General features: G+C 42.1%; 1 protein-coding gene across 1 annotated transcript; it reads left to right on the top strand.

Moving 5' to 3' along the window:
- Positions 1–699: 699 nt before the first annotated feature.
- On the top strand, positions 700–9,541 carry HSPB1 (heat shock protein family B (small) member 1). The gene is made up of 3 exons (XM_033922865.1): positions 700–1,146; positions 7,512–7,575; positions 9,261–9,541. The coding sequence occupies exons 1-3, from the start codon at positions 762–764 to the stop codon at positions 9,451–9,453; spliced, it is 642 nt and encodes a 213-aa protein (XP_033778756.1). The 5' UTR covers positions 700–761; the 3' UTR covers positions 9,454–9,541.
- The last annotated feature ends 1,733 nt before the right edge of the window (positions 9,542–11,274 follow it).

The following is an 11,274-nucleotide window of genomic DNA, read 5'->3' as shown; positions in this document are numbered from 1 at the left end:
ACCATTGGTCTGACCCAGTGAGGCTATTTTTATGTTCTTATGCTCTCATATCAGGCTGCTTTATGGGATAAGGAGTTGAAATCTCTACTATTGATATCTGTATCCTATTTATACTTTAGAAAACAACTTAAGGCTTACTTATTTTCTAAGTTCTTGGGTTCTTAGTTTCATATTTTCATCTTTTGTGTAATTTTAACTAATCTTGTGTAAACCGCATATAACTTGAAAGTGTTATGTTTTGACTCCACCAGGAGAGCATTACAGAGATCCACCACCCTTTCTACAAAAAAGTATTTTCTGACATTACTGCGTTACTCAGATCTTGCATCAAAATTGTAATCTCTCACAATTAACAAATTAGAGCTATATATTAAAATACCATTGATTGGGGAGCATTAAATTTCCATGTGGTTATTGCTGGGGAAAGGAGGGTTAAATAAACACAGAAGAGGCAAAATACCCACAAACATTAGTAGTGGCTTAAATAAGTTTACAAAATTACATTCATTTGTATTGTTTCAATCTGCCGTGCATTATGGAAGCTGTTGCCTGACAAGGACAGAAAGAGTTCTGTTAGCAGAGCCTGGGTTATCATTGTATTGTCAGTGGTTAGCTTTACTGCTCTTGTGCCTTTTCTATTAATAGTGAACTGATACAACATCTAAATATAACCAAGTGCCTCTTCATAAAATCTGTCCTCAGGCAGCTGCTCTATCTAGAATCACACTCTGCACACACCGGCTTTTCTCTACAGAGCTGCCATGTCTGAACGACGGGTGCCCTTCACCTTCCTGAGGAGCCCGAGCTGGGACCCATTCCGTGACTGGTACCAGGGCAGTCGCCTCTTTGACCAGTCATTTGGTCTCCCTCAGATTCCAGAGGACTGGCACCAGTGGCCAAGCACCAGTTGGCCAGGCTACATCCGCCCACTGCCCAACCTGGTTACTGATGTGATACCCTCTTCCTCTCCAACTGCAGCAGCCAGTGCCATGCCCAGCTACAACCGAGCACTGAGCCGCCAGCTGAGCAGTGGGATCTCAGAGATCCAACAGACCGCTAATCGCTGGAAGGTCAGTCTGGATGTCAACCATTTTTCACCCGAGGAGCTTCTGGTCAAAACCAAGGATGGCATTGTAGAAATCACAGGTAAGGTGATTTAGAAGGGACAAACACAGCTCTTTCACTCCAGTCACTGGACTACCCTGTTCTATGACATCCAGGTCAAGTCCCTTCAGTTTTCTTTTATTCACTACAAAGTGGTTTACATGCAGGTACTCAAGCATATTCCCTATCTGTCCTGGTGCAGTGGGGGATTAAGTTGCTTGCCCAGGGTCACAATGAGCAGCACATATAAGAAAGATTCTCTCTTAAATATGATTGGGAACTTCCAGGCGAGAGAAATAAGGAAATGCCAGGAGAGGTAACAATGGTCTTATTACTGCAGAGTGAAAATAGATTTCAGAGATTTCTGGAGCTGCATCTATATTCATTGTCACTGTGTGCAATTTAACTTTTATAAATTAATTTCTGTGTATAATAGTAGTGTTTATTATTATTATCATACACTGTCATTGGGTATGTGCCTGGTTTTACTTCCAGGTGGATAGAAAGAGGAGAGGGAGGAGCAGGTGGGGTAACTGAAAGGAAAATTTTTTGTTTCTGAAGAAAACTCTCTGGGGCCACTGAAAATAACAGGTGTAGAAGAGGAAAAGCAGAGCGAAAGAAAGACACATAAGGAAAGAGAAACTAGGGAGAATGAGACACGTGCCACACGCTGCAAGACATGTAAAATAATTTGTTTACCGCAGTAGGAAAGAAAAGCATTTTCAAAAAAATTTTGTTTCGAAGCACTTCATCTATTTTTCCTGCAATGACTTTAACCCCTTTGAAAAGAACTTTTCTGTTTGGATGTCTTCATCACAGAGAGATTTCTTCAAAACTCAGAACAGGAAATAATCCGAGGGAACCAGGTCCATTTTTATTTACTGATGCCTTTTCATAGGTATTTGATTATCAAACTTTTATGTACCACAGAATATTCCAATTGGAACACACAGACTGTCCCTTAGACCTCTTGTATATCCTTCCCTTTTGCCAAATCCTATCATTAAATTGTAGTTCTTCTCCCCTTACCTATTTTAAACATATCAACTTTATTATAAGCCGCTTACGCACTTAGAGGGGCATAATTTAAAAAAAAAAAAAAGTCTAAGTCCGATTTGGACGTAGGGCGCTAATCACCCAAAGTCAACAGCAGCAAAATGTCCATTCTCGAAAAGTACGTCTGAAATATTTTTTTTCAAAAATCGTCTATCTGTACGTCCAGGCATTTGATCATCCAGACCGCCACTATATCTATCTTTATACCACATACTTGACCAAAATTTCATCCAAGTCTCAAATGCCCAGAGCAAGACCTTTTGGACATGGGAGGGGCCAGCATTGTAATGGACTGGCCATCAAGACATAGTAACAGAGCAGAGGGGCACCTTACAAGGCACTGCTGTGAACTTCACAAAAAGGGTGCCACATAAACAGCTCACTCTCTTATAAGTTATGGTGAGTTCCCCCAAAATACACTATACCCACCTGTCTGCAACCCCAATAGCCCTTATGGCTGGAAGGTGGCACCTATATGGCAGGAGTAGGATTTGGTGGGTTTGGGAGGGGCTCACATTTTCCACCATTAATGTAGTGGTTAGAATGGCTTATGGGCCTGGGTCTTCCTTTCTATGGTTCACTTTCCCACCCACCAGACTACTTAAGCCACCTCTGTGCAGCTCTACTAGGCTTTCCTAAGCCAAGTGCTGATGTTCCGGAGGCAGGTACAGTGGAACCTTGGTTTGAGAACATAATTCGTTCCAGAAGCATGCTCGTAAACCAAAGTGCTTGTATATCAAAGCGAGTTTCCCCATAGGAAGTAAGGGAAACTCGCTTGATTGGTTCCCACCCCCCGCGAGGCCACTGGCGCTGCTCGCTTCCACCCCCCACCCCAAAAAGACCCCCCACCCCTGAGGCTAATGGCTTCCACCCCACACCCAAGAGAATCGGCATCGCCCCTCACCCTGAGAACTGCAGAGCATCCCCCCGCCCGCGAGTCTTTCCCCCCCCCCCCCGAGAACCGACATCACCCGCCCAAACCCAAACCCCAATCTGGCACCGGCACGCAGCACCAACCCACAGTATGTGCCGATGCCTGAAGGCTCGGAAAGAGCGGGAGCCAGAATGCCTTGAGCATGCGCAGATGCTCAAGGCCCAGCCCAGCGGCAAGAGGCAGAATCTTCAGGCACCGGCACCGGCACATCCTGTGGGTTGGTGCTGCGTACCGGTGCCAGATCGGGGTAAGAGTTTGGGCGGGCGATGCCAGTTCTCGGGGGGGGGGGCTCACAAATCGAGTCAACGCTCGGTTTGTGAGGCATGATTTGATTGAGTGTTTTGCAAAACACTTGCAAACCGAGGTATGACTATATATATGTTTTTATTCTCAACTTTGTGGTGGTGCAACGAGGTCAGTGAATACAGGTGGGGAGTGTGTGTGGGATCTTTACTTTGTCTCTGCAGTGATTATCTGGTTACTTTGGATACCTTTTGGGCACTTATACCTGTCTTTACATCGTCTAACTCAAAACATACAAGTTTCGCCTAGGCAGTCTCGTCAAACATTCGATTATCCCTGCAGGACGACTAATAATAATAATTTATTTTCTTGTATACCGCCCCACCAACAGTTCTAGGCGGTTCACAACAAAGGAACTGAGACATTTCAGTAAAAATACAGCTTCAAAAACACATACTACTAAACAACATCGGTTAAATACAACATCAATTAAAAAGTATAAATAAAATACATCCTAATAAAAACCCCATCTAGGTTGACCCACATCCCGTCCTAACCACTCCTCCAAAAATGCCCCTTTCAGCTCTGGGCACACAGTGAGATTCAGAGGCCTAAAATGTCCCTGGATACATCCAAAAAGCCATTTTGATTATAGATCGTCCAAGTGCTGACTTAGGCGGGTTTTTAGACATATTTATGTTTTGATTATGAGCCCCGATGAGATTTGTGGGATATCAAAAAATAATAAACTTGAAAAAAACTTGACTGTATGGTGAATGGTTCAGCTGCTGAAACCCACATTCTCGGATGGCAGTCTGTGATTGTTGTGACATGTGCACCGGCGCATTGTCGTGAAGAAGCAGCACACCTGTTGTGAGTTTTCCTCGTCTTTTCTCTTTGATTGACTCCTGCAAAGCGATCATTGTGTTGGTGTAACTCTCCCTGGTTATGGTTGTCTTGTGTGGCATGAACTCCCAGAAAGTTGCCATGACCTTGCCTGCAGATTTTCTGTCTTAAACTTTTTTGGGATGGGGGATAACTTGTGCTTCCACTGCATTGACTCCATTTTGGACTCAGAATCTCAGTAATAGATCCAAGTCTCATCTTCAATCATAAAATGATGAAAAAAAATCACTTGGTCTTCACGGAGCATCTCCAAATTCTCCTGTCAGCACTAGAGCTCTATAAGTATGGCTATCTTAACTTTTCTTTTTTTTTTTTTTTGCTGAGGAAGCATAAGAAACATAAGAATTAACGTTATTCTGCCAGCATATGCTCAAGTTGTGGAGGTTTTTTAGCCGATGAGGTGGTTTCCCTCTCCAGTATGCTTCTTCAGTCTTGTACTTGCGGCAAACCTACGGGGATTTGAGGCTTTTCCTCCTTTAATGGTGTCTAACAGTGCTCAAATCACAGATCACAGTTTGTCATATTTTGAAATGTAGAAGATTTTAAAACATTTCAGAAAGGAGGTATAAATTGGTAGAACCCCACTATTTACCCTTCTCCATTTTAAACCCACTCTATGTTTTCTGTCTTTCAGTCAGTTCTCAATCCATAAAAGGACATTACCTCAGAAGTCTTTCATGAGGTACTTTGTCAAATGCCTTTTGGAAATCCAAATACACAATATCCACATTTCATTCACCCCCATCAAAGAAATGCAGTAGATTGATGAAGCAAGATTTCCCTTGACTAAATTCATTGTGTCTTTCAAGTTTATTTAAAATTTGTTATACCACTCAATCGGGCTTCTGAGCGGTGTACAATAAAAATATAGCTTACAATGATAAAACCATGTTAGAACTTGACAATAAAATTGACAGGGGAGGTTAAAAGAACGAAAAGACTGACTAAAAACGAACGGGAACAAGAGGAAGTACAATATTCTAAGAAAAAAGAACAAATAAGGGATAAACAATAGGAAGGGAGGTTTCTTTAAAGAAGTCAGTAAGTATTTAGCCCTTATAAGGGCAGTTAAGTTTCAAAAGCATCTTACGTATATGTTCTGTCATTTTGATTTTTATAATAATCTCTACCATTTTGCCCGGAACTGACTTCAGACTCATCGGTCTATAATTTCCTGGATCACCTCTGGAACCCTTTTTAAAAATTGACATCATGTTGGCCACCCTCCAGTCTTCCAGTACTAAGCTGATTTTTAAAAGAAAAATGACAAACAATAGCTCTGCTAGTTCATTTTTCAATTCTATCAGCACTCTGGGATGTATACCATCCATCCAGTCCAAGCAATTTGCTACTGTTCAGTTTGCCAAACTGACCCAATACATCAACCAGTGTTACAGAGATTTGTATGAGTTTCTCTGATTCATTAGAATTGAATACAATTTTTGGCACCGGTATCTCCCCCACATCTTCCTCAGTGAAAACCGAGGCAAAGAATTCATTTAATCTCTCCAAAATGTCCTTGTCTTCTCTCAGAGCCCCTTTTATCCTTTGGTTGTCTAGTGGTCCAACCGATTCTCTTCCCTGCTTCTTGCTTTTAATATACCTAAAAAAGTTTTTACTTTGTGTTTTAGCTTCCAGCTCAATCTTTCTCCAAGATTTCTCTTCTACTTCCTTATTAGCGCCTTGCATTTGACTTGACATTCTTTGCGCTGTTTACAATTATTTTCAGTCAGATCCTGTCTTCCTCTTTTAGTGATCTAATGTAGTTTATGAAAGCTAACTTCTTTTTCCTTACCTTTTCAGCTACTACTTTTGAGAACCAAAGATCTCCACCAGTACTTTAAGGTGCCCTAATTTTAAAGCCAGCACTGTCCATTTCTCCCCATTGGGATGGGAGAGGATTAGGGGATGGGGTAAGCATGAGTAACAAGAAAAAAAGGAGAATATTAATGGTGGGGGTTCACAGAGAAAGGAGGATATGTGAGCCATCAAGGAGAAACTGTCAAAATAGCCATCTGTTGGCTTTAGAATAGCGGCTGCATAAAATGTCAGAATATACATCCTAACGCCACGTACACACAGACTCGGTAAGAGGGATAACAATTCCCTAACATCATGCTGAGACACTTATTTAGTGCCAGTCCAGTAGAAGCATAAGAAGTGGATGAATTTTTTTTCAAAAAGACGACATAAAATAAAATTAAATAAAGATTGGATCAGGGCTGGCTCACAGGAATGAGCACCCCTAACATCATGCTGGGACACTGATTCATGTGGAAATGTTCCCTGTGCTTCTTTGATATTTGTGAGCCAGCAACTAAATAAATCTCATCTGACTCTAGGTCTGAAGTTCTTTCAGAACAACCACAATGACCATTCATAAGATATTGTAGATCAAAAGCAGCAGAACAACTTTTTTCAATAGAGACAAACAATCCAATTTCCAACCTTACCTCCAAGCTCTCTGAAGCTGTGTTGGGCAAAACATAGGACTTGCCATGGTTTCTGCTGCCTATGAGATATACAATATTAATATATACAGTAGAATTTCAGTTATCCAGCACCCACAGGGATTGGTGGATACCAGATAACTGTTTTTCTGGTTAATTGAGGGTGTGTTAGAAATCTTGTCCCTCCCAAAGCACCAGCGAAGCAGCGGTCCTGAACCGCAATGCTGTCCTCCCTCCCTCCCTCTCTCAAGCCCCAAAGTGACAGAAGTAAGTGGCAGTCCTGAGCTGCGAACTGCTTCCCTCCCTCCTTCTCTACCTTCCTTACCCGAGTGTAGCCGGTCAGCAGGAGGCAGCCTCACATCAGGCTGCTCACAGCCAGTCCTGGCAGGACCTTTCCTCTGATGCATTGGAAGTGACGCGTGCTTCTGTCACTTCGGGGCTTGACGGAGGAAGGCTTTGCGGCTCAGGACTGCTGCTGCACTGGTGCTTCGTGGCGGGAGGAAGAGGGGTTCGTAGCTGCTTTGAGGCTTGAGGTAAGAAGGATTTGTGGCTCAGGATGCTGCCACTGGTTCCTTAGGGGACATGTTTTTCTACCAGCAATTTTTTTGTCAGTTGCGTGAGAGTCCCGGTTAACCGAAACTCTATTGTAGTTAACTCAAGAATAATGTTGATGTGCACATATTGATTAACCTGAAAACCAGGCTTGTTTGTGGCCTCAGTGAGACCTGTCAAATCATAAAAGCTTGTAGTCTCTTCATCTGTAGCATCTATTCTATCAATTCAAAGAATAAACAGGGAAGTGGCCTTTTATTTTACAGGTAAACATGAAGAGAAGCAGGATGAGCATGGATTCATCTCCAGGTGTTTCACCAGAAAATACACGTGAGTATGAGTAACAAGACAAAGCTGTTCTCAGCACCCATGAAAGAGTTTGTTTTTTGCTACTCCTAAGCAATGTCAGTGTAGGTACCACTCCCTGGTCCCCCACATTGGATTTTCAATTCTCACCCATGGATCAGCAGAACCAGCCCTAGAGCATCTGACACCCTAGGCAAATGTTCAGTCATGCATCACCCCACAGTCTGTTTCTTAATGCTGTCTTAATCCTGGCCTCAGGGAGCACTCCAGTTTGTTCTCATAATAAGATGACTTTTGTAGGAGTGATGGCTATGCCCTGTGCTTCCACAAAAAGTTCAAGTTCAATTTATTTGATATACCGTAAATATAAAAGCGAGGTTAAAATCTCAGCGGTTTACAGTATAAAAATGTATATCAAAAAGAAAAGAAAAGGAGGAGGGAGACAAAAATTAACAAAATTGAAAACGTAGGGAAAGGAAGAGAATGGGCAGGTTACAATAAAAACAAAAGAGTGGGAAAAGAGGAGTAAAACATAAAAGGTAATGATAAAGCACTAAGCGTGGTTGATTTCTGCCCAAATCTCTTGAATTTTGATGGAAGTGCCAAAGAAAGTTAAATTATTAGTCTCTGGAACTTCAGAAAAGCTGTGAAAACCTTCCTTTTTACAAACCCAGCACCTTGAAGACCCACGTCTACACCCTGACAGATGGATCTCACAAATACGCGCATGCTACCGCAAATAGAACCTGAATTACTACTACATTCTCCGACAACAAACATGCACCCACTTACTAAGAAAGCTATCTTACCTCCAAGTGATATCTACACTGAATGTGCTGAAATTAAATCCATCCTATGCCCACTAAGTCAGTATTTTATGTCTGCATGTTATGTCTATACTGTAAGCAAACCCCTTTGTCTTTACAGTAAATGCTGTAGAATTCTATATTTCTCACCTAAATATGTCCTAACCTTACTATGAATGTACTCTTGTAACCCATTCTGGGCTCCTTTGAAAGGACGGGTTAAATAAATAAATAAATAAAAAATTGCCTACAGTTATATCTGGAAGCAAAGCGTAGCAGATTATGAGCAAAATCCCAATTAGAAATAATAAGCCTTTCATTGCGTTTTGAATGTTGGGAATGAGCTTTCAATGTGAAGGTTACAGGGAAATACTTTTTAAACCAATAGGAGGATTTTTTTTTTTTCACTCAGAGAATAGTTAAGCTCTGGAACGCTTTGCCAGAAGATGTAGTAAGAGCGGTTAGCGTAGCTGGTTTTAAGAAAGGTTTGGACAAGTTCCTGGAGGAAATGTTCATAGTCTGTTATTGAGAAAGACATGGGGGAAGCCACTGCATGGATTGGTTGCATGGAATGTTACTACTCTTTGGGATTCTGTATGGAATGTTGCTACTCTTTGGATTTTGGCCAGGTACTAGTGACCTGGATTGGCCACCTTGGGAATGGGTTACTGGGCTTGATGGACTATTGGTCTGACCCAGTAAGGCTATTCTTATGTTAGTAAGGTAAAGAATTCCAAAGAATGGGCACCATAATGGAGAATGAAGAGTTCCTATGAAAATCAAGAAATAATTATTGAAATGATGGAGCACCAAGTAACTGTTGATTGAAGGGGTCTTTGCGGAGAGTATTGAACCAAAAATCTAAACAAAAAATATTTCTTGTGTTATTCTTATCTCTTTCAGTCTGCCCCCAGGTGTGGATGCAAGCTCAGTAGTCTCGTCTCTATCACCTGATGGTACACTAACAGTGGAAGCCCCGCTCCCAAAGCCAGCTGTTCAGTCTGCAGAGATTACGATTCCAGTAACTTTTGAGAGCCGTGCTGAGATTGGACCGACTGAGGCTACCAAGAAGCCAGAGGAGGCCACCAAGAAATGACTTGCATTCCACTACAAGGACTGCCAGGAATTCTCTCTTTTTACACAAGTGTATTAACCATGTTTGTAAGATAAAGTGGAAAACAGCTCTGCTTGTCTGCTTTTATTTTTGTATTCCATTTGTTTCTCTTTCTCAGCTCCAGGTTCTGCCATTATCTTACCAGGGTCTTATCAGGAAGAAATCAGATATGACATTTTTCCATACCCCTTCCCACTTTGCTGGAATCAGAGAGAATTCATTATTGCTGGTTCATATAATGCCATGTTAACTAGAGTGACTAACTTAAATGAACAATTATTTAGGGTGAGATAGAAATTTTAATGTTCCAGTTAAATGTTTGATCAAAACTGGTGGTTTTGGTTCCAGCTGAACTGAATCCACGGCCAAAACTGAAACTGTGCCCTCGCTCCCCCTTCCCCGCTGCTGCAATTCCCTCCTGGTCACCCATAGGTCTAGTGGCCTCTTCAGGGCAGGAGCATTCTGAGTTGCTCCTGCCCCTGCAGCAAGTCCCAAATGCCATTTTGGAATTTGAATTGCCATAAGAACATAAGAAATGCCTCCGCTGGGTCAGACCTGAGGTCCATCGTGCCCAACAGTCCGCTCATGCAGCGGCCCATCAGGTCCAGGACCTGTGCAGTAATCTTTTATCTATACCCCTCTATCCCCTTTTCCAGCAGGAAATTGTCCAATCCTTTCTTAAACCCCAGTACCGTTCGCTGCCCTATAACGTCCTCTGGAAGCGCATTCCAGGTGTCCACCACACGTTGGATAAAGAAGAACTTCCTAGCATTCATTTTGAATCTGTCCCCTTTCAACTTTTCTGAATGCCCTCTTGTTTTTTTATTTTCTGAAAGTTTGAAGAATCTGTCCCTCTCTACTCTCTCTATGCCCTTCATGATCTTGTAAGTCTCTATCATAGGCAGTATCAATCTCCAGTTGCCAGGTAGGAATGGGAAGGCTGGCTCACAGGGATGGATTTGTGACAATGGCAGCAGCAGGGGTCATGGTTTGGGTTTCTGCTCAAAATGCACAGGCATTCTCAGCCGAAACCTGAATCTAGATTTTATTTATTTATATATTCAATTTTCTATACCATTCTCCCAAGGGAGCTCAGAACGGTTTATATGAATTTATTCAGGTACTCAAACATTTTTCCCTGTCTATCCCGGTGGACTCACAGTTGGTTTTGGTGCCGAATCCAAAACCAAAACTGAAATTTGGTCGACCTCTTAGCCATGCAATGGCTAATGCATCTGGATGAGATTGTCAGAAATCCTGGACAGGCCTATAACCTCCCTTCTGAAACTATGTAAACAGCTCTGAAAATCCAACCAGATTTTGACAGATACTGTACATTTTGCAAAATTCTTTCTTAGCAGATTTAATTCAACCTTTTCCCCCTTGGAAAGAGATTTGCATACGATCTGGCAGTAAGCCAAACCTCTGAAACAGATCTGCAACTGCAAGTGAGGTACTGAGCCCACATCTTCCTGATGATCTCAAGGTTATGAAACTGCTTGATCAGGCTGTGGTCAGCCAAAGCCAGACAGCTGCCTAGGTACAGGAGCAGTATAAGAAGCAATAAACAAGAAGGTAATCCTCCTGAATGGGTCACTGGTGAGACTTCACCTAAATATTGTACCTAATGAAGGGGTCATAACTCCAAAAGAATAGACTAGGCTAGAAGTAATCCAGAGAAAGTCTACCACAATGATGCTCAACCCATACAAAAGAGAGAAGAGATAGGAGGCACTATATAGGACAGAACCATTAAATACTTCAAAGGTATAAATCAGATATAAAGAAGCAAACCTTTTTCAG

The sequence above is a fragment of the Geotrypetes seraphini genome, chromosome 15 (genome assembly GCF_902459505.1).
Source record: "Geotrypetes seraphini chromosome 15, aGeoSer1.1, whole genome shotgun sequence".
Taxonomy (NCBI): Eukaryota; Metazoa; Chordata; class Amphibia; order Gymnophiona; family Dermophiidae; genus Geotrypetes; species Geotrypetes seraphini.
Note: the sequence above shows the minus strand (reverse complement) of the source record. Positions and strands in the feature narration are given on the sequence as shown.

Bases quoted from the DNA above. Each gene is read 5' to 3' on its own strand.
- HSPB1 (XM_033922865.1), top strand. From the start codon at position 762: ATGTCTGAACGACGGGTGCCCTTCACCTTCCTGAGGAGCCCGAGCTGG. The intron at 1,147-7,511 runs GTAAGGTGATTT...TTTATTTTACAG, and splicing joins TGGCATTGTAGAAATCACAG to GTAAACATGAAGAGAAGCAG. The intron at 7,576-9,260 runs GTGAGTATGAGT...TATCTCTTTCAG, and splicing joins TGTTTCACCAGAAAATACAC to TCTGCCCCCAGGTGTGGATG.